Below are 23,768 nucleotides of genomic sequence, written 5' to 3' on the forward strand. Positions count from 1 at the left end.
TTCTGAGACAGGACCTGCAACCAAATCGGCGTTTGAATTGGTAGCTGCGTGCCTGTGCCTCCCTCCTGCGTCTTGCAGCGCAAAACTCCAAGCCAAGACGGTCCCGCCCGGCGAGACAGCGACCGAGAGACCGAGCGACCCATCCGCACTCCCATATCTATACGGGTGCCACCTCGCCAGTCGCCATACCGCACACAGTCCCGAGCCCAGCTACTCCACCTCCACACCAAGCGGGAGCGCGCCAGTGGCGTGAGTGCGGCCATGGCGCCCGCGGAGATGTCCGCGCCGGCTGAGTACGACGAGGGCGCAGGCAAGGCCGCGGCGACGGTACCAGCGAGGAGCTACTGGCGATGGCACAGGGACGACTTCTTCCCGGAGCCGTCGTTCGCGAGCTGGGGCGCGTACCGTCGGGCGCTGGGCGAGACCCCCGCCCGCCTCCGGGACCGCCTCGCGGGGCGGTCCACCGACGCCGCGGAGCTGGGCGCGCTGCGCCGCCGGAGCGAGCACGAGATGCGGCGGTGCCTCACGTGGTGGGACCTCACCTGGTTCGGCTTCGGCTCCGTCATCGGCGCCGGCATCTTCGTTCTCACGGGGCAGGAGGCGCACGACCACGCGGGCCCCGCCATCGTGCTCTCCTACGTCGCCTCGGGCCTCTCCGCCATGCTCTCCGTCTTCTGCTACACCGAGTTCGCCGTCGAGATCCCCGTGGCCGGCGGCTCCTTCGCCTACCTCCGCGTCGAGCTCGGCGACGCCGCGGCGTTCATCGCCGCCGCCAACCTCATCCTCGAGAGCGTCATCGGCACGGCGGCCGTGGCGCGGTCCTGGACGTCCTACCTCGCGTCGCTCATCAACAAGCCCGCCAGCGCGCTGCGGATCCACGCGCCGGGGCTCGCCGAGGGGTACGACGAGCTGGACCCCATCGCGGTGGTCGTCATCGCCGTCACCGCCACGCTGGCCATGCTCACCGCCAAGGGCACCTCCCGCGTGAACTGGGTCGCGTCCGCCGTGCACGTGGTCGTCATCGCGTTCGTCATCGTGGCCGGGTTCATCCACGCCAACCCGGCCAACCTCCGGCCCTTCATGCCGCACGGCGTGCCGGGCGTGTTCCGGGCGGCGGCGATCGTCTACTTCGCGTACGGCGGCTTCGACAACATCGCGACCATGGCGGAGGAGACCAAGAACCCGTCGCGGGACATCCCGCTGGGCCTGCTGGGCTCCATGTCCGTCATCACGGCCATCTACTGCATCATGGCGCTGGTGCTGAGCATGATGCAGCCGTACACGGCCATCGACCGCAGCGCCGCCTACTCGGTGGCGTTCGCCAGCGTGGGGATGCACTGGGCGCAGTACGTGGTGGCGCTGGGCGCGCTCAAGGGGATGACCACAGTGCTGCTGGTGGGCGCGCTGGGGCAGGGGCGCTACACCACCCACATCGCGCGGAGCCATATCATCCCGCCCGTGTTCGCGCTGGTGCACCCGAGGACCGGCACCCCCGTGCACGCCACCGCGCTCATCGCCGTCTGCGGCGCCTGCATCGCCCTCTTCTCCAGCCTCGACGTCCTCTCCAGCCTGCTCTCCGTCAGCACGCTCTTCATCTTCATGATGATGGCCACGGCGCTGCTCGTCCGGCGGTACTACGTGCGGGGCGTGACGACCCGGACGCACGCGCTGCGGTTCACGGCGCTGCTGCTGCTCATCATCGCGTCGTCCATCGGCATCGCCGCGTACTGGGGCACGTCGCCGGAGAGGTGGCAGGGCTACGTGGTGCTGGTGCCGGCGTGGGCGGCCGGCACGCTGGGCATCCAACTGCTGGTGCCCGCGGCGCGGGCGCCCAAGGTGTGGGGCGTGCCGCTCGTGCCGTGGCTGCCCTCGCTGTCCATCGCCACCAACCTCTTCCTCATGGGCTCGCTCGGCAAGGACGCCTTCATCCGCTTCGGCGCCTGCACCGCCGTCATGCTCGTCTACTATGTCCTCGTCGGCCTCCACGCCACCTATGACGTCGCACACGGCGCTTGCGGCGGGGAGGACGACGACGGGGAAGCGGCCGCCGATGAAGAGAAGAAGGTTGTTGCCGCGGCCGACGTGGAGAAGGCTGATGCGGCAGGCGGCGCCCTTTGATTACTCGATCAGGCGGCTGAACACTTGCTGTTTGAACAAGATGCGTTTCGTCGTTTGTACTACCACCAACCATACGATGAGCCGGAGTCTTTACCGCTAGGATTGCAAACGTGCATGCACAATTACGCCTGTGAGTATGTGACACGTACCAACTTCACGAGTGTCCTCAATATCTCTGATCACAGAATGCAGACCTTCTTATTATCCTCAGTGAAATTCAATCTTTGCATTCGTAGAATCATAGGGCTAGTGTGTCTACCGTGTTCTTGCACGCAGGAGCGAAAGCCAGGATTTAGATATACTAGTAGAGGACTAGATCACAGAGTGTCAATAAAAACTATTCAGTGCCATCACCAAATCCTAAGACTGGCTTAAAAAAATTATCAACTTTAATATTGGCTTAAAGAACTATAATAAATCATCTTTAACCTCTTCAGCTTAGAAAAATGCTAAACGTTTAAATTGAAGATAAAAATGGGCACAATTCATAGATCAAAAGTTCACATCGTATTTTTTAGACATTTAATATTGGACAATCAAGAGTATTTGAGAAAAAACAATACTAGATTAGTTGAGAAGACTTATTTACTTACAGTTTCTAGTGATTTAGTAATAACTAATTATGAGAAGTACTTATGAAGACTGTGCAACGTTAGGAGAGGGGTAGGCCCCTGCCAGCTGCACCCCTTGTCTCCACCCCTGCACATACATAGGCCATGCCTGAAAACTATTACTAGCTCCATCTGAAAGAACAACATTTTAATTTTGTGCTAAATCATATTATCTTAAGTTTGATTAAATTTATAGAGAAAACCATCAACATTAATAACATAGAATAGGTATGGTAACAAAAATATATTCCTGATAAACCTAATTATTCTTATTTAGTAATATAAATATGATCAAACTAGAATGTCAATTTTTTTATGGAAATGGTACTAGAATAGTTATGCAAGCAGGTCAAGGATAGATTAGATGACATAAATATCAGATTTAGCAAAATAGTTGTCTCCTAGGTAAGGGTACTGTCGGTGTTTTGGACTGGGGGATCCTCAACCAACTAGTAAATTTATACTGCGTGTTCTCAGTTTCGGATGGTGATGCAAAGAGACACAAGGCTTATACTGGTTCAGGCAATTGGTGCCCTACGTCCAGTCTGAGAGATCGATCTTGTATTCCTTGCACCGAAGTGCTTGTAGTAGGGGGTTACAAACTAGGTGAGAGAGGGAGCTAGTCCTAGGTCTCGGCGGGGAGTGATGTGGGCTGCTTGAGATATTGCTCTCAAGCGACAGGGAAGTGTGCGCGTTACAGGGTGTTGTTCTTCGTGAGTGCTCCCCCCCTGAAATGGCTCAAGTCCTTTCCTTTTATAGTTGAAGGGAGGACAGGGGTACTACATGTGCTAACTATACGGCGTCGTGCGAACAGAGGCGGCAAGTCCGAGCCCTGTAGCATGTTCTTGTGGCGGTGTGGTCATCGGAGTGGTCCATCCTTGGAGCGCTGGGGCGACGTGCTGGTCACATCCGATCCTGTGCGTTATGGGAGCTCCAGGGCTGCCTCGGAGCGGGCGCGGTGGTCAGCGTGCGGGTCGCTGTGGATTGATTGCGCGCCGAGGCCGGGTTGGTGCCGAGGCCGAACCGTGGTGGGGGTCTCGGCAGACGTGAATCCTGAGATAGCCGAGACCCTAGCGTAGAGTGCCGAGGCCCAGAGGGGGCGGTCGATCTGGTACGCTGGTTCGGGGGCGATGATGACCCGGGCTAGATTTCCCATGCTGCGTTGTCTTCGGGGCGGGAGTTACGGGGCACACTGTAGTGCGGACGCTGATCGTGGGTACAGCGCTAGAATACAGTGGCCGGTAATCCCGGCCATGCCCTGTCTCAGCCGGTATGGCGCTGATGCGACTGCTTGTCCCATCGGCCTCTCCGCGGTGTCGAGCCGTCGTCCGGTTGAGATTGCGGGAGTGGTTGACGCATTAATGGGACACGACATGCTGTCGAGAAGACCGGTCGAGGCGGGAGCAACGAGTTGTTGTCAAGCCAGCCTCGAGCGATACGGAGGATAGCAGTCTCATCCGAGGCTGTACGCACGAGGCCTTGGGTGAGACAGAGATTGGGCTCCTTACCGAGGCCTCCCGTGATAGGCCTTGCGCGAGGCGGAGATTGCGTCAGGGCGCCGAGACCTCCCGTGCGAGGCCTGAGGCGAGGCGGAGAGCCTGGTGGGCTCGGACGGGGCTGGTGATGAGCCCATGGCTTACCCTATAGCTTTGTTGTTGATGGGATTTAAGTGACCCTTTTGGTATGTCGGATCGGGGTTAACCGCGCTGGATCCAAGGGAAACTTCCTCGATTTCATCGCCCGTCCATTTCGCCTTCCCCCCACATAAATACGCAAAGAGCCTCACCCCTCCTCACCTTACCTTGCCTGCGTTAGCTCTGCCCCCATCGAGCCATCGCTAGAGCAGCGGGTGCTGGGAAGAAGAAAGGAGAAGAGCGAGCCAGGGAGAGAGCGAGAAAGAGAGAGAGCGAGAGAGAGAGAGAGAGAGAGAAAAACTCACCGCCGCATTCGATCCCTCCACCGCATCCATGGCCGGCGACATCATTGTCATCGAGGCGGACCCTTGGGATCCATCTAACGTCACCGAGGAGATGCTTCAGTCGCTCATCGACGGTGGACTCCTTCGTCCGGTGATGGACCCTAATAGGCCGGAGTGGATCGCTCCATCGGGCGAGCCGGAGCCGAGGCCTCGCGATGGTTACATCGTGAGGTTCGTCTCCTTTCATGAGCGCGGCCTCGGCGTCCTGGCTGATCGGTTCATGCAGGCGCTCCCGCACTACTATGGCGTGGAGCTCCACAACTTCAACCCCAACTTCATCGCACAGGCGGCCATCTTTGTTGCCGTCTATGAGGGGTACTTGGGGATTGCTCCCCATTGGGAGTTGTGGCTCCATCTCTTCCGGGCGGGGCATACCACTAAGCCGACGGGCACGTCAGGATCGAGGAAAGCAACGAGGGCCGGTGGCTGCACTCTCCAAGTGCGCCAGGACCGCCAACACCTCTACATCCCATCCCAGCTCACGTCATCCAATCACCGATGGTACACGAGCTGGTTCTATCTTCACAACGACGACGAAGGACTTCCCCCATATACTGGGCGGATTGTGGGGAGCTGCCCGGAGAGGTGGAAGTACGACATCCTGAGGGAGGATCAGCCCAAGCTGCAGCCGCTTCCGGAGGGGCTGGAGAGTCTATGGGGCCGTGGCCTCACCGCAGCCATGGTCGTGGCTGCCTTCCACCACTGGAGGGTGCTGCCGCTGATGGCTCGACGGTGGTGGCTGTTCGAGATGAGGCCGGGTGAACCCAATGAGGGCATTCGGATGTCCTCCTTCGCCCTTTCCGATAAGGAAATTCTTCGTCGGGTGGGGGAGACGGTGGAGGCGAAGCTGAGGGGCGACAACCTGACCCCCATCGTGATGCGCCCATCACAGGGGTTCCTCTCGCTGGTAAGTCATGCGTCGCTGTAGCCCCGAGCCTTCTTCGTTTCTCCTTACTTCTCATTCCCTTATGCACGTTCACCGTTCCTGCAGGGGATGAGGGATGTGCGCGCCTCTCCGCCGCCCGTTCCTGAGGACGCGAGGCGGCGGGCAATCAATCGGGCGCACGCCGAGGCACAGAAAAAGAGGAAGGATGCCAAGGCGGCGAAGCACACGAAGAAGATCCTCACGCGCGAGGAACTGGACAAGCGCCGTCGTCAACAAAGGAAGGATGGCCTCCCGTTGGAGGAGTCCCCATCGCCGTCGCTGTCGACGGAGGCCTCGGACGGGGATGACGAGGGCGAGATGGGGCGGGGTCCCTTGGATCATCTCCCTAACGTAGGGGAGACGGTGCCCGGGGCATCAGCCAGCAGCCCGGCGCTCCCAGGAGGAGGAGGAGCAGACCCAGGGTCAGCAATTGCTCGCTCTGGGGCTAAGGCCGACACGCCCGAGGCGTGGGCGTTGGGCAAACACGCCGTCAGCCCAGTGGGCTCGGCGGTGGTGGTGGAGCAAGTGGCGGCGAAGGCGACACAACTGCCCCCGTAGAGGACCGAGGGGGCGCTAGGGTCCGTTGAGGACCAACCGGCACCGATGGACACGGAGGCCATGCCTCTGCCGCCGCCACCGCCTTTGTGGACAAGGGTCGCCGTGGCGAAGCGGTTGCCGCCCCGCTCGAGGTAGGTGTATTTTTGGTGGGGTTGCAGTGCCCTCCATTCGTTCTTTTGTCTTGTGCTGACGCTGTGATCGTCTCATCCTTAGCCGGAAGCGGCCTACGGAGGTGCCTACCTTGGCGCCCCTTAAAGCACTCAAGGTTAATCCCGGTTCCACCACCCACTGGGTGGCGGAGGCGCAAGCCGCCTTACAACGTGGCGCGGCGTCGGCGAAGGCCGACCCAAAGGAGCCGGCCACCCAAGGAGGGGCTACCGAGGCGGCCCTAACACAGGAGGGGGAGGGAGTGCCTCCGCCCCACGATGGCGAGGCCCGTGGGTCAGATGCGGCCGAGGTCGCCTTGGCCGCCGAGACCACCGGGACTAAGGTCCCCAGGGTTTCGGAGGTCGGGGCGACCAAGGCTATGGCACCTAGGACTATCAAGGCCGCTGCGGCGGGCACCGGAGCCCTCGCGACCGCCGAGGCCACGATGGCGGAGGTCGGAGCCCCCGAGACCACCGAGGCCATGATGGCGGAGGTCGAAGCCCCCGGGACCACCGAGGCCACGATGGCGGAGGCCAGAGCCCCCGAGACCACTGAGGCCACGATGGCAGAGGCCGGAGCCCTCGAGACCCCCGATGCTGACATGATCATGGCAGGGCTGCCGGCCTAGGAAGTGGAGATGAAGGCGGCGGAGGCCTTGACGGCACCCTTGGTTCAAGGCCCGCCGCCATTGCGGGAGAGCGCCCAGGAGGTGGAGATTCTTCCGATCTCCTCTAATGATACTTCCCGAGCACAGGAGACGGCCGGCGCCGAGGTGGCCGGTGTCGTGGAACAGCCGGTTCCAACCCTCGGGCGAGGGAAGCTCGGCCCTCGCGCGGGTGTGACCCAAGCCCCGCGGGTGGAACCACCCGCGTGTCCTATGGCAAAGCCGGGATAATCCTGAGGCAGAGCCTCTGTTTGCCCTTGAGGACATGGCCGAGGGCGGTTGCTGGGACACATTCGAGTAGTACCGCTAGCTGGTGGAGCAGTCTCTACGGATGGCGCTGTCCGTGGTGGCCGACAATTTGCTCGGAGTCGCCCAGGTTCGTGCTTTCTTTTCCCATGCGGTGGTCTTTTTCTGAGTTTTCTTTGTAGGGATTGACCCCTGTTTTGTTTCCCCCAGGAGCTCGAGACCCGGTCTCCTGGGAAGTCGGTGTTTCTCCACCGGGAGAGGGATGTCTGGGACCAGCTTCAGCGGCAGAAGGGCCTTCTTGCAAGCGCCAACGAGTTCCTATCGGCGTGGAGCACAGAGGTGGAGGACCTCCGCCTTCGTTGTGCTGATGCGAAGGTCGAGGCGGCCATGGCCCAGGAGCAGCTCGCCCCTCTGGCGGCATGGGTCAAGGAGTTGGAGGAGGAGCTCACCCGCGCGGCCAGTGATCGAGATGCCTTCAGGTCTCGAGCCATAGAAGCTACGGCCTCGGCCATGGCTCTTGCTGGGCAGCTAGGGGTGGAACAGAATGCGCACCAGCTGACAAAAGGCGCTTTGGATGAGGCCCTTGCAGCAGCTAAGGCCTCACGAACCAAGGCTGTGGTTTGGAGGGGAAAGGTCGAGGGTGAGTCCTAGTCCCTTCATTTTATTCGCTTTTTCTTATATTCATTCCCTAACTTCCTCGTGTGACGCGGAGCTGGGGAGTGAAGCTTCTAGGGCGGCCGAGGCTTCTCGAGTCGAGGCTCAGCGCCTGAAGAAGAAAGCCGAGGCCTTTCGGGTCGAGGCCCGACACTAGGAGGTTAAGGCCAAGGGTGAGTTCCGTAGGCTTCTGTCCCTATTTAGCTTGTTTTTTCTCTCGCTCAACCCCATTCCATTTTCCGTGGTGCAGAGTTAGAGGCAGAGGTTACCCGAGTAGCCGAGGCTTCCAGCGCGGTGCAGACGGTGCTCGAGACCGAGATTGGGGAGCACGAGGCGCTGAAGAGTGCCGCCTGTGCCGCCTGCGAGGCCCTAGTGGTCGAGGGGGTTTAGTCAGGTAGCTCCCTTGGGAGCCGTCTGATTGCACTGAGCGGTCAAGTGCGTGAGCGGCTCCGAGGAGCGCTGCATACGGGCGTCAAGCGTGCGCTGGCCGTCATCGCCTCGCACTACGTTGGTGTTGACCTTCAAGCCATCAGCGATGGCTACATCTTGCCCGATGATGACGATGAGGCCGACGAGGTGGTGACAAAGCTGTTGGAGGCGGTGGAAGGCCCTGGCACTACGCTGGCAACGTTGCTTGAAGAGGAGGTGGTCCCTCCCCCGCTGTTTACCAATGCCAGAGGTGCTGAGCCTTGACCTGGGCCCAAGCGGCCATGTAAATAGAGTAGGAATTAACTATGTATCATAACATTTGTGGCAGTGGAGGCCTTTCTTTGGAAGTATTCATGTTTCTTTAATCGTTTGTCTTGTATTTCCGAGCCTCTACCCTCTTGTTGTCTCTGATCGGATTTCTTTGCAAAAAAACCTCTTTGGAGCCTAGGCCATCCCCTGGGCGAAAGGTGGTGAGGGAGCGCCGTAGCCCGGAGGCTTAGGCCATCTCACGACTCAAGCGGCCTTCTGGCCCTGAGACGGGCTTTTGGTCCTTGGGTTTTCCACAATCGATTCGTCGGAGCGTGCTAGAGGGTTTGGCGTAGGATTTTTTTTGAAAAACGACTAAAAATGGCGCGTGGGACTTTAGGGGGAATCCCCTATCTAGCCCTCGAGGGAGATTCGGTTCTGCAGAGGCAGAGCCAAGTCTCCCTTATAGTGTCATCATTTTGCTGAGACCAACGATAGGCTCGGGGAATTTCTCGAAAAATTAGAACAACTAAAAAACAGGTTTCAATTGTATTCCGAGAAACAATATATACAATGCTTGAAATTTTAAGGATAAAAGCAACGTAGCTGTTCTATGTTCCAAGCGTTGGTGAAGATTTCACTCTTTTCGTTGACTAGCTTGTAGGTCTCGGGCTTCAGCACTTGGGCGATGATGTACGGTCCTTCCCATGGCGGGGTCAGCTTGTGGCGGCCCTTGTTGCTCTGTGCTAGCCTCAACACCAGGTCACCTACCTTTAAGTCTTGACCTCAAACGTGTCGGGCCTGATAGTGCCGTAGGGTCTGTTGGTATTTAGCTGAGTGCAGCAGCGCGACGTCTCAGGCTTCCTCCAGTTGGTCGAGGGCGTCCTCTCGGGTGGTGCGGTTGCTTCGTTCGTTATAGGCATATAGCCTTGGGGAACCATATTCCAAGTCAGTGGGGAGGATGGCCTCGGCCCCATAGACCAGGAAGAAAGGCGTGAACCCCGTGGCTTGGCTTGGGGTGTTCCTTAAGCTCCAGATGACCGAAGGGAGTTCGGCGAGCCATTTCTTGCCAAACTTCTTCAATCGGTTGTAAATTCTTGGCTTGAGGCCTTATAGGATCATGCCGTTGGCATGTTCTACTTGGCCGTTGGTCCTTGGGTGTCCTATGGCCGACTAGGCCATGCGGATGTGGTGGTCGTCGCAAAACGTTAAGAATTTTTTGCTGGTGAACTGTGTCCTGTTGTCGGCGATGATGGTGTTAGGGACCCTGAACCTATGGATAATGTCAGTGAAGAACATCACTGCTTGCTCGGATTTGATTCGATTGATTGGACGAGCCTCGATCCATTTGGAGAACTTGTCGATTGATACCAGTAGATGGGTGTAGCCCTCGGGGGCCTTTTGCAGAGGCCCGACCATGTCGAGCCCCCACACGGCGAATGGCCACGTGATGGGGATGGTTTGGAGGGCCAGGGCCGGGAGATGTGTCTGCCGAGCGTAGTACTGGCATCCTTCGTAGGAGCGTACTAGCTTGGTGGCGTCGGCGACCACCGTCGGCTAGTAGAACCCTTGGCGGAAAGCGTTCCCCACGAGCGTCCGAGGCGCCGCATGGTGCTCGTAGGCCCCTGCATGCAAGTCCCAGAGCAGGGCTCGGCCTGCCTCAACGGTGATGCATCATTGGAGGACACCAGAGGGACTTTGCCTGTACAACTCATCACTACAGAGGACGTAAGTCTTGGCTCGGCGCGCAAGCCATTGGGCTTCTTTCCTATCACTAGGAAGCTCCCCCCAATCGAGCCAATCAAGGAACGGAATTTGCCAGTCCGTGTCCTGGTCGGTTTGGGGGGCTCGGTGTTGACTTCCATGACCTCGGGCTTGGTCGATTAATTTGGATGTTGTATGGATTTCTTTGACTTGGACATGGATGCACATCCATTCCCAGGTGTACCGACAAGGCTCCGGAGGAGGCTGACTCGTACGACAAAGTGGGTCATATCAGGCCGATAGGCCTATCGGTCGCGCAGGGGCCGAGAATCTCCGCTGGCTGATAGGTCCTAAAATATCTAGCAAGCATCTTCCTGCTTCCCTCTCTCTCTCTCTCTCTCTCTCTCTCTCTCACCGTGTCACCATCAGCCGCCGTTGCTCGCCTGTACCGCCGCGCGGGCGGCCCTCCCTGCGCCAGCCAGCACCGAATCCGGCGAAGGGCGTGCCGCCGCCGCCCCCCCACCCTGCTCGCCCGGCGCGGTGCAGGTAAGTTTTTTTTGTAAATTTAGATTTTAGTTTTTTAGTTAGCTTATTTAGATTTTGTTAGTTTAGTTTGTTTAGTTAGATATGGTTAGGGTTAGATTAATTAGTATATTTAGTTTGTAGTCGTATATTAGGGTTAGATTTTAGCTAGATTTTTAGGGTTAGTTTTTTTGTTAGATTTTTGGGGTTAGTTTTTTAGGGTTAGTTTTAGTGGTCATTAGTTATTTTAGTTAGGTTGCAGGGTTTGATTTACTTAGAGTTAGTTTAGTTTTAGTTTATTTTGTTTAGTTCACATGGTACTTCATATAACTGACATGATATTTTGCACGATGCGATCAGGAATGTCGACCGATTTAGTTCCTTTCATAATTTAACATGGCGACGGTGAAATTAGATATGGGGACAGCGGGGTAGACCTTAGTGAGTTTCAGGTCTTTGACACAGAACTGAATTCGACGCTAGATTATAGCCGCAAACAAGTTTTAGCCTGGCTGCATGAATATTTGGGTATTCCGCCCTCACAGCATCGTTTCAGTATTAGTATGTTGGTGCCTAAATTGCGGGAGAATGGATAGAGGTAGGAGTTGTATGAGGCCAGTAACGTGAAGAAGTGGCATTTTCTCGTGTCCAAGGCGTTGGAGCGTATTCAATGATTGAAGTGAAACAAGGGCAGATGTTTCATGACAAGGTTCATCTACAACACATAGTTCGGTGGTGGGCTTTTTTCCAAAAAGAAGCAGTTTAAGGTGGTTATTTCTAACCCCACGACGTGGGACGTGAAGTGTGTGACCCCAGGTTGTACTCGGCGTGTTCATGGTCATATGCTACGTGCTGAGGGCAACTTCATAGCCACTATTGTCCAACCACACAGTTGCTTGCTGCAGACAACGCTGATCAAGCATAAGAACATGACGGCGGAATTCGTGGCAAACGTAATGTACGGCGAGATAGTTGAAAAAGTTAGGATGTCTCCATTTCGGATAATGCTTGCTATTCAGAATAGATATGGTTATGAGATTTCTTATGACATGGCTTGGGGAGCAAAACAACTAGCATTGGAGAAGAGGTTCGGTAATTACAAGGACTCATATCACCACCTGCCAACTCTTCGAGCAACCATTCAAGCGAGAAACCCTGGGACTATAATTGATATTGACGACTATATGAACATGAAGGGGGACCGTGTCCTCAAACGAGCTTTTTGTTCTTTCAGGTGCATGATACATGCCTTCAAGCATTGCCGACCTCTGCTCTGTGTCGATGGTACTTTCTTGACTGGCCAGTACAGAGGTACGTTGCTAACAGCCATAGGGGTTGACGGCAACAACTAGGTTGTGTCTATTGCTTTCGCTCTAGTTGAATCGAAGAACAACGAAAGCTGGTTGTGGTTCCTGAAGTTGCTGAAACAAGCTCTCATGGAAGAAAGGGAAAATGTTTGTGTCATGCATAATTGTAATGTAGGTTTATTGAATGCAGTGGATAAGTTGAAGAATGGTAGGGATCCAGAGGTCTAATGGCCAAAGTCGCTAGTGCATGAGGCATCTAGCTAGTAATTTCTACAAGCAGTTCAGGAGCAAGCGCCCAATGGACCTGTTCAAGAGGCTATGCAAGCAGAACTAGAAAAAAATTTGATTTCCTTTGGCAATGGTTAGACGAACTGACCACAAGCCACATGAAAGAAGTGCGTCGTCAACCTATTGTGGCATGAGAGGAGCCGCAAGGCCTTGGTCCCGATCCGAATGAGCCTAAAAGCAAAACTCGTCGATGCAAGGGGGGCAAGTCTTTAAAGTGTTTCTCTGATTGGATTAAAGAGGAGCTCGTCGAGAAGTGGCCATTGTTGCATGACACCTATGGTGCACGCTACGACATAATAACAACGAATCTAGCGGAGGTTTTACAACTGGGTGCTGAAAGGTACAGGGTCGCTTCCTTTGGTTGCAATTGTGGAGGGTATCCTGAGGGGCGCAATGTTGTATCTGCGAGAGCGTTGTGAAGTGGCAGCCTTAGTCGTTCAGAATCCACAAATGACATATCCATGGAAGATTTTTGCATACATCTCCTCCGCCTCCCCTCCCCATTCAACTAAGAAACAATGTCGTCCTAGAGGACCGACCCAACTCAACTCCTAGAGTGGCGTGAGCAACCAAAGTGCCATTACGAGTTTAGGACGATCCTGTCCGTGTCGTTTGAAGATGGTCACTATGGTTGTAGGTACTTCACGTGCCCTAATTTGGATAACGACTTCATGGTAAGAACGACAACTAAATCTCCCTTTGACTTCTCGTTATCTTTTGTCAACCTAAACCATGACATCTACCACTACACACGTAGCCTTGCAAGTGGGTTCAATGGGTGGATCAGAAGTTTCCAACATGGCCAGGAAATCTCCCACATGAGGTGGAAACCAAAAGGCTAATACTACGTGAAGATGACTCAGGAGCGCGAGAAGGTCCGGAAAATTAGGGAGGAGCAAGAGCGGCGCGTTAGGGTCGACCAAATCCATCTGAAGGGGAAGGAGGATGACCTTGCTAGGAGAAGAGAGCAGTTAAGTATGCGTGAAGCAGCCATCAAGCATTAGGAGCAAGAGCTCAAAATCCGAGAGGCAGCTCTCAAGAACAAGAAGGATGTAGCGGAACCATCTTTAGGGCGCGACAGAAAAGGGAAACAACCACGCTGCACCCAGTAGAACAATGTAATAGACCCAGCAAGTTAAATTCCCTAAGGCATGTTAGGACTAGTGGTGGACCTCTGAACATTGGAAGTACATAGTTCCACACATGGCATTGCAAGTCGTGCTTTGTTTACTTTCCCTAAGGCATATTAGGATTAGTGGTGGGATTACTTACCTTATGTAGCGTTTGGTTGGGTGTACAGAGATGAATGGGATGAACCATCTTGAATAGATAGATGAAGGATGGGACAATTCTGAATTAGATGGTACATGTCGATTGTTTGGTTACTTGTACAGCATGATACAAACTGCTTGTTTGGATAGATGTATGGAATGGTATGATTTGGTACAAGTATATGGGACCCACATGACCAGTACCAACCCATTACACACCAATACACCACACATCTTTTTTTGTATTCTGTAGTGACTACAGCAAAACTCAAGTGTCCTCTTCCATCTAACCATTCAGCACAACCAATCAGGCAGCACATCACAGCAAGAGGTCAATTTTTAATTCTAGAATTGCAAAGATGGACAGAAGAGGCTGTCATAAATCGAATCCAAAGCAAACGAAATCAACAAGAGCACAACCGAATTCACATCCGGCATGGCCACTTGTAGACTCGCCGTAAGCCCATTGCCGCAAGGCCATGTCATGCGCTGGCCGCTGGACGAGCATGACATTCCGCGCCACCATCTCCCGTAGCATCTCGGATGACGAGAAGGGATCGGTTCCTATAGAGTTTGTGAAGGCGCCGCCGGGAGAGACTCGCCAGCCACCAGCAGCAGAAGTCATGTAGTTGGGTTGGCTCCTGCGGGAGGGATGCTTCAATAGTGTAATTGGGTGTGTCGATAGACATGTCGGCCTCTGGAGAGCCTATAGGATGTATCAGCCCTTCGAGCCTAAGACTAGTCGGCCGTCTAAAGGCCGATAATATTCCTGTCGGCTTCCCAGTAGCCGACAAGATGCTATATCTACAATTTTTATACGATAGCTTCTAGATTTACAATTATTCATTAAAAAATATTATTTAAAAAATCGCCAGCCACGTTGCGTCTCTAACTGGGGATCTGCACGGACAACATTGGGGTATGCTAAGGTCCCTACTACCGATATACAGAGTCATCACCACTGTAATCTTGGGAGATGGAGCAAGCACTTCTTTCTGGCATGATGTTTGGTATGGTGATGACCCAATGGCGGATAAATTTCCTGAGCTCTATAGCCATTGCAGAATACAGGAGATGACCATCAGACAAGCAGTGAATGGTGCCATTTGAGCAGCATGGTGCCTCGGCGATCGGCAGCAGCAGAATTACAACTCACCCAAGTCACTGAAATTATTAAACAACAGCAGTTATAGGAGGGAAGAGATCATCGACAGAGCCCCTGATCAAGCCTAATGGTGACTTAGATACCTCCATGCTGTATAGGGCACTGAAAACGGCTGATTCCAATCCTGAACCTTGGGCAAAGTTTGTATGGAACAACAAGGCGCCGCCTAGGGTCAAATTCTTTGTGTGGCTGCTATCACAAGGAAGACTATAGTGCAAGACCAATCTAGCCAGGAAGAGGATCGTGGAAGGCCCAATTTGTGATATCTGCCATGCAGCGGATGAAATGGCAGATCATGTCATCTTTGGTTGCTCTGCTGCAAAGCAATTTTGGGAGGCCACTCAGATTCCAACTGATGATAGCTGGTCGGTGACACAACTCCAGCAGATCACGCCGCCAACACATATCCTAGCCAAACACTTTCAAACATTTCTGCTCTTGTGCTGCTGGCAAATTTGGAAGCGAAGGAATAACAGTCTTCAGGAATGACAGAGACATAGCTGCGTTTGGCGTTCTACTATAGTTAATGTAATATAAAAGTCAAGAGAGAACAACAACAACAACAAAGCCTTTAAGTCCCAAACAAATTGGGGTAGGCTAGAGTTGAAACCCAGCAGAAACAATCAAGGTCTAGGCACGTGAATAGCTGTCTTTCAAGCACTCCTATCTAAGGCTAAATCTCTAGGTATATTTCATCCTTTCAAGTCTCCTTTTATTGCCTCTACCCAAGTCAACTTCGGTCTTCATCTGCCTCTCTTCACGTTACTATACTGGCTTAGGATTCCACTATGCACCGGTACCTCTGGAGGTCTCCGTTGGACATGTCCAAACCATCTCAACCGGTGTTGGACAAGCTTTTCTTTAATTGGTGCTATCCCTAATCTATCACGTATATCATCGTTCCAAACTTGATCCCTTCTTGTATGACCGCAAATCCAACACAACATACGCATTTCCGCGACACTTATCTGTTGAACATACCGTCTTTTCGTAGGCCAATATTCTGTACCATATAACATAGTTGGTCTAATCGCCGTCCTATAAAACTTACCTTTTAGCTTCTATGGTACCCTTTTGTCACATAGGACACTAGATGCTTGCCACCACTTCATCCATCCTACTTTGATTCTATGGCTAACATCTTCATCAATATCCCCATCTCTCTGTAGCATTGATCCTAAATATCAAAAGGTATCCTTCCTAGGCACTACTTGACCTTCCAAACTAATATCTTCCTCCTCCCGAGTAGTAGTACCGAAGTCACATCTCATATACTCAGTTTTAGTTCCACCAAATCTAAAACCTTTAGACTCTAAAGTCTCCCACCATAACTCCAGTTTCTGATTCACTCCTGCCTGGCTTTCATCAACTAGCACTACATCGTCCGTGAAAAACATACACCAAGGGATGTCCCCTCGTATGTCCCTTGTGACTTCATCCATCACTAAGGCAAACAAATAAGGGCTCAAAGCTGATCCTTGATGTAGTCCTATCCTAATCGGGAAGTCATCCGTGTCTCCATCACTTGTTCAAACTCTAGTCACAACATTGTTGTACATGTCCTTAATAAGCCCGATGTATTTTGTTGGTACTTTATGTTTGTCCAAAGCCCACCACATAACATTCCTCGGTATTTTATCATAGGCCTTCTCCAAGTTAATAAAAACCATGTGTAGGTCCTTCTTCTTCCTATACCGCTCCATAACTTGTCTTATTAAGAAAATGGCTTCCATGGTTGATCTTCTGGGCATGAAACTAAATTGATTCATAGAGACCCACGTTATTGCTCTCAAGCGATGCTCGATAACTCTCTCCCATAGCTTCATAGTATGGCTCATCAACTTAATTCCCCGGTAATTAGTACAACTTTGAATATCTCCTTTATTCTTGTAGATCGGTACTAATATACTTCTCCACTCATCAGGCATCTTGTTCGATTGAAAAATATGGTTGAACAGCTTGGTTAGCCATACTATAGCTATGTCCCCGAGGCATCTCCACACCTCGATTGGGATACCATCTAGTCCCATCATCTTACCTCCTTTCATCCTTTTCAACGTCTCTCTGACCTCATATTCTTGGATTCTCCGCACAAAGCGCCTATTGGTGTCATTAAAAGAGTCATCCAACTGAAAGGTTGTGTCCGTATTCTCACCATTGAATAATTTATCAAAATACTCTTGCCATCGATGCCGGATCTCATCCTCCTTCACCAAGAGATGCTCCCTTTCATCCTTAATGCACTTAACTTGGTTGAAGTCCCTTGTCTTTCTCTTATGAACCATAGCTATCCTATAAATGTCCTTCTCTCCTTCCTTCATACTCAAACATTGGTAAAGATCCTCATACGCTCTATCCTTTGCCACACTTACAGCTCGCTTTGCAGTCTTCTTTGCCACCTTGTACTTCTCTATGTTGTCTACACTCCTGTCATGGTACAAGTGTCTATAGCACTCTTTCTTCTCCTTAATAGCCCTTTGGACTTCTTCGTTACACCACCAAGTATCTTTAGCCTCGCCTCCACTTCCTTTGGTTACTCCATACACCTCTGAGACCACCTTCTGAATGTTGGTTGCCATCTTCTCCCGCATGTTGTTTATGTCCTCTTCTTCCTTTCAAGAGCCCTCTTTGATAACCCTTTCCCTGAATACCTCTAATGTTTCCCCTTTCAGTCTCTACCACTTTGTTCTTTCAATCTTAGCTTGTTTATCCCTATGGACACGCACCTGAAAACGAAAGTCTGCCACCAAAAGCTTATGTTGAGAAACAACACACTCCACTGGTATCACCTTGCAACTCAAGTATGCTCGTTTGTCCTTTCTTCTTGTGAGGACAAAGTCAATCTGGCTAGAGTGTTGTCCGCTACTGAAGGTCACTAGATGAGATTCTCTCTTTCTAAAGAAAGTGTTTGCTATCATCAGGTCAAAAGCTACCGCGAAGTCCAGAACTTCCTCCCCCTCCTGATTCCTACTACCATACCCAAAACCTCCATGAACTGCATCGAAACCTATGCTTGTAGTACCTACATGCCCATTAAGATCTCCTCATATAAAAAGTTTCTCACTACTAGGTACAGCTATAATCAGGACATCTAAGTCTTTCTAGAACTGTCTCTTAGCACTCTCGTCGATGCCTACTTGAGGGGCATACGCACTAATTACGTTCAAGACCATATCACCAATGACAAGCTTGACTAAGATAATCCTATCTCCTTGCCTTCTCACTCCCACCACACTAATTACGTTCAAGACCATATCACCAATGTAAAAGTCAAGAGAGAAATTGTAAACAATGTATTCCAAACATTAGGCTTTGAGAGCCACCTTATAAATATAATTCAGGTGGGGGACTCTCTCCCCCTCGGTCTACTTATCAAAAAAAAAATCTGAACTGGATCAGCTATTTGGCTTACTATGGTATTTCTTGTGCCTGTGAGAAAATACTAGACTCTCACTAGCTTTTTTTTTTTCCTTTGCAACATCATAGCTGTGCAAAAAGAAAACGAAGATGACCATGATATGTCAGAGATCATAGCTGCTGAGCTCCAGGATCTATCTAACTAGCTTGCAGAGCTTGAAGAAAAATTAAAGGTGAATAGGACATAACACTATGCACAATAGCTACAGAAGTTCTGGACATTCTGTTTAGCTTTATGCATTCTACAATGCCTGTTTCTGTATTTCATTGGAGAAAGCATACACTAGACATTTTGAAGTGCCTCTCATCCGCTCTTATTTCCTCATGTTAGTTACTACTGCTTCCAAGTGATCCTCTAGATTCACGCAACATCTTACTTGAAGGTACCTCTCTCCATTTCTCAGTTGTACATTTCAACCTAGTTATATGGCAATCCCATGAGTATTCAACGTCTTGCTGTACAAGTTTTTTTTTTCATTCAAGTTTGGAAACTGAGAACTGTCTTTCTTTGTTTCTGCAGTAAGAGCAGGTGCTGGTGGTGACGAAGCTGGAATTTGAGCTGGTGACCTTGTAGGTAGATGATGACTTTATTCCAATTGAGTGCAATTTAGCAAATGAGATATAGCTGTTTTTCATTTTGTTCAAATAGTAGAGTACTAAAGCTGGACACACAGACCTTGATGTTTATTTGGAAAAATAACCTAGAATAAATAATGAATGTGCAAGTAGGATTTCGATTTTCTTTTTTGGAATATAAGCTCTTCTTAGTTCATTTTTCTATTGTCATTATAGCAGTTATACTTCTGATATACGTGTGTAATATCTGCAAATTTGCTCACAGAATCCACTACTAAATATGCCAATGGCTTTCTGTAGGTACCCATGTTTCAGAAATACTGTGAGCGCAACAACTGGAAGTTTAAGCCGGTTTCTCAGCTCAGAAGTATGTACTTGCAACCTTAACCTGACTATTGAATAAGAAAAACACTGCTCACAAGCTGTCCCTTTCAGGCAGAAATGGGTGGATACAAGACATACGTGATGGAGGTCAAGGGGAAACAAATCTATAGTAAATTGAAGTTTGAGTCAGGTGTACACCGTGTTCAGCGTGTTCCCCAGACAGAGACTATGGGCCATGTTCATGCGTCAACAGCAACTGTAGCTATTATGCCAGAGGTGGACCATTTTGACATTTGTGTGAAGTTTTATTTTATGACATGAATTCCCTCTTCTTCTGAGACGCCTAATGTTGTTTCAATGGCATAGTAGGCCGATGAAGTTGATGTGGTTATTGATCCAAAAGATATTGAGCTAACAGCAAGATCTGGTGGAGCTGGAGGTAATATCACTTTGCATATTGTGTTATGTCGTAGTAGATTACTGGGTTTTCTGTATTGCTCCCTTACAACTGAGCATCTTCTAACATTTCAATCAATGCAGGGCAGAATGTTAACAAGGTGGAGACGACTGTTAATCTTATTCACAAGCCTACAGGAAGTACAGAAGAGGGATCACAGCTACAGAACAAAGAGCGGGCATTTCAATTGTTGAGAGCAAAACTGTAAGTTGTTATAGCTTTTAAAACTATGAATTATGTTTCTCTATATTTTTCTATCACCTCAGCTATTTTGCTTCTAAACATGTCCTTTGATGAGAGGACCATAATTACAGTGTAAATTCTAGTTTTAGAAATCCCTTAATTCAAAGTAGAGGGAATATATTGTTGCCAAGTTATATATTGTACCCAATATAATACATGGTCATCCTTATGTAATCTTTTACCATTCCTTATATACAATGTATGTACCATGAACATTACAGCTATGAGATAAAATTAAGGGAACAACAAGAATCAATAAGAAAACCAGAGGAAATTGCAGGTATGTTGTCGATTCTTATTTAAGCATCGCATCTTCCAAAGGTCATAGCTGTTGTGTCCAATTGAAATCAAACAAAAAACTGTCTTGCAGATGATAAATGCTCAAATTCAATACACAGTAGCAGTGTAGTAGACATTTATTAGAACAGTATAATATCCTGTTGAAATTCACAAAAAAATAAACCATGATAAGAGAACAAAAGCTAGTTGCCTTCAGTTTGTGTAGGAAATAGAGTTGGCCATCATGAAAGATTATGTAATCCCCTCTGTTCAATGTTACTAATACATGTTCAACTGAAGGTTGGTACTGGTGCTCGATCTGAGAAGATAAAGACGTACAATTACAAGGTAGCAGGACATCTATCACCTAGAACTGTTTATGTTGTTTTCTCATGTTTACGTTGTTGTCTTTTATTTCTCTGTTCTTTTGAAGGAGCTCTTCTTATGCTTTATAAATGCATGTTCATGTCTCCAACATTTATATATGTATAGTGAAATAGAGGTGTTTTGGTCACAGGATACAGAGTGACAGACCATCGGTTAAAGATGAACTTTGAACTGACCGGCTTCCTTTTAGGAGACATCGAATCGGCTGTTCAGGTATATTACTTGAGAAAAAAAACTATGTAAATGTGGCAACACGCAATTATTAAAGCACAGATGATGTAATAACATGAATTCATGTAACAATTTCATTTGTCATTCAAACATCTACAATCTTGTGCGACAATATGGAGCAGCAGGAGCTCTTGGAAATGGCCAGTTCTGTAGGTGCAATGCACGTATGATTCAGGCAATTCGTCGTTGAGATCAGGTCATCAAACAGAATCGTGAAACTCATGGTGTGTTCAAACTGATAAAGATGTATTGATAGTTGTACATGAAGAAACCGATAAAATGAACTCCACATAGGAAATTTTTCTGTGGTCCACATGGTCATCAGGTCATGACTATGCCAAAGTAGAACATACCCATGCATCTCAGCTTCCTTGACGGCAGCAGATTTTTCAGTATTAGAAAATATAATGGTATGTACAGTTCAACTGCTCTAATATTTTACAATTTACTGCATTTTAGCCTTTTAGGTATGTTGTTCCGTGAAATTTTTTTGTTCCCACCGTGTAATTTTTCAAGCTAAAAATATGCAAATATCCATTTATGAAGAAAGCTATAGCCATGTGTTAAGTAGATTACCGGCTGTCCATTTTCCCCATCCATGTCTTAATGAAAAACGTTGCACATTCTGGTTAACAAATTTGCAAAAATTCAGTTCACCTTGCAACGCAGACAGACTCACTTTGACAAGGGTTTGAGCTTGGATCCCAAGTTCACAACCTAAAGTTTATTGTACAATTCTGAGAAGAACAACATACTTTATTACTCCTAGATGCTTTAGCCCTTGTACAACACAATCTCTGAAGACTTCATAACATGCTTCGCTAGTTCGCTGGTCACCTGGTCGCTGTTGCCTGCACATTTAGCCTCTGCCTTGTGTCTGTCCACCCCCGTTCACCACCGGCATTTCGCCGAACGCCACGTTCATCCGTCTCCGGCGCCGCCATGGCTGCTGCCAACTTGCCAAGCCCCTCGTTGTCATCGTCATCGTCGACGCCGGGTGCCCCGGATCCGTGGGCGAGTGCCTGACGCATCCGGGGTTCGTCCACCAAGGCGTCCGACGACGACAGACGCCAATGGGGGCGGTGACGCGTGAAGTGAACTGAACCGACTGACCCCCGCCAGCCACGGGCCACGGCCACCAATCCACCATGCGTGCCTGCCTGCTGCTGCCCTCCTTCCTCGTCCTGAGCTCAGAAAGGCCGCAGCCGCAGCCGCAGGCGGACGACGACACGTCCCTGGCGGGTGGCACAGTTGGGAGTTGGGACACAGCGCTAGCTCGCCATGAATGCGCGTCGCCTTGGTTGGGCCATAAACCATCGCGCCGTGACAGTCAAAGCCAACGGGCCACGCACTGCAGTTGAAAGGCAAGACACGGCTAGGGCTAGAGAGAGTAGAGTCGTCGGAGTAGACAGCAGTAGCTCGCGGTGTCGGTAGCTGAAAGCTGCCGCAAATCACTGCCATCATTGGCACATGACGCCGTCCTTTTGCACCGCGCACTGCACTGCCGCGCGCCCGCCAGCCAACCTCGTGGTACAAAATCCATCCAAAATTCGCACGCGGCCAGGCACCAGCCAAGTGCCAAGACCCAAGAGCTCCGGCCTCCGCCGAAGCCACGTTAAAACTCCCGAAAGAACCGACAACTTTAATTTGAATTTCTTCACCTTTTCGTGGTACAAAATCAATCAAAAGATGGTCCTGAGGACTCCTCCTGGTCTTGCAACGTTGCCCATCAGCTGTGAATGTTAATATTCCGTGGATCGACTAGGGTAGATCTAGGCGGATGAACTCATAGATCCATGAAACACATGCACATTTAGACCTAGAACACTACACCGAGAGGGAGAAAGGGGAGAGAGGGGTTGGTGATGAACCTGAGCCTCCAGATGATGTCGCGGTTGTGCTGGCCATCGCTGGTTCGGTGATGGAGGCAGCACACGGGCAGCGACGGGTGAAGTAGAGGTTGCACGGACGTCGATGCAGTGCGGTCGGGCGTAGCAGTGACGACGGCGAGGATCAACGGAGCTTCCCGTCGCTGGCTGCGCGCCCTCTTAGATCGGTCTAGGGTTTGTCGGTGGGGTTTGCGGCTCACGGCGAACCTCGTGCTTTGAGCCGCCGGCCCCCACCTCTTTATATAGCGCAGTGCGACGGGGGCTCACCAACCATGTAGGGTTGGGCGCCCCCGATCAGGGCGCGAGACCAAGGCCCAATAGGCCGTTGGGCTTATTGGTCAGGAGATCAATCTAACATTCTCCCCCTTGATCTCACTATTACTTTTATCTTTAAACTTTGAACTTTAATCCTTTTATCCTTACTCATTTCTTCACAGATGATGCATAGAGCATGTCTCATCGTCACGGTCAATCGCCGATAGATTTAACAGCTACAATGCACGTCTCTGATCTGAAATAGTTACTTTAACTTTTGGGCCCTTTATAGTCCAGGAATCATAGGCTTTCCCTTAAACCCATGTCGGCTACATGTTCTCTGAACACGTTGGGTGGTAAGCCTTTTGTAAGCGGATCCGCGAGCATCTTCTCGGTACTTATATGCTCAAGACTTATCATTTGATCCCGGACTTTATCCTTCACAACATAATACTTTATGTCAATGTGTTTGGCAGCACCACTTGACCTATTGTTGTGAGCATACTGTACTGCTGGATTATTATCGCAGTATAACTTCAGTGGTCTATTGATGTCGTCAACCACCTTCAAACCGGGTATGAACTTCTTTAGCCAGTTCACCTGCCCCGTTGCCTCATAACATGCTACAAACTCGGCATATATTGTGGACGATGTAGTGACGGTTTGCTTTGAGCTTTTCCATGAAATAGCTCCCCCTGCGAGAGTAAACACATATCCAGACGTGGATTTTCTATTATCTCCCGCATAATCAGAATCTGAATATCCCACTATATGGAGTGAATCAGATCTTCTATACGTCATCATGAGGCCTTTCGTTCCTTGTAAATAACGCAAGACTTTCTTTACTAATTTCCAATGTTCTATTCCAGGATTGCTC

At 50.6% G+C, this 23,768-nt stretch overlaps 1 protein-coding gene and 2 pseudogenes across 1 annotated transcript; all 3 read left to right on the plus strand.

Moving 5' to 3' along the window:
• The first annotated feature begins 178 nt into the window (after positions 1 to 178).
• Positions 179 to 2,322, plus strand: LOC136449411 (cationic amino acid transporter 5-like). The gene has a single exon (XM_066449436.1). The coding sequence runs from the start codon at positions 262 to 264 to the stop codon at positions 2,116 to 2,118; it is 1,857 nt and encodes a 618-aa protein (XP_066305533.1). The 5' UTR covers positions 179 to 261; the 3' UTR covers positions 2,119 to 2,322.
• A 9,150-nt stretch (positions 2,323 to 11,472) lies between these two features.
• On the plus strand, positions 11,473 to 12,952 carry LOC136454168 (uncharacterized; annotated as a pseudogene).
• A 299-nt stretch (positions 12,953 to 13,251) lies between these two features.
• Positions 13,252 to 20,917, plus strand: LOC136454170 (peptide chain release factor APG3, chloroplastic-like; annotated as a pseudogene).
• The last annotated feature ends 2,851 nt before the right edge of the window (positions 20,918 to 23,768 follow it).

Source organism: Miscanthus floridulus, chromosome 5 (genome assembly GCF_019320115.1).
Source record: "Miscanthus floridulus cultivar M001 chromosome 5, ASM1932011v1, whole genome shotgun sequence".
In the NCBI taxonomy this organism is placed as follows: Eukaryota; Viridiplantae; Streptophyta; class Magnoliopsida; order Poales; family Poaceae; genus Miscanthus; species Miscanthus floridulus.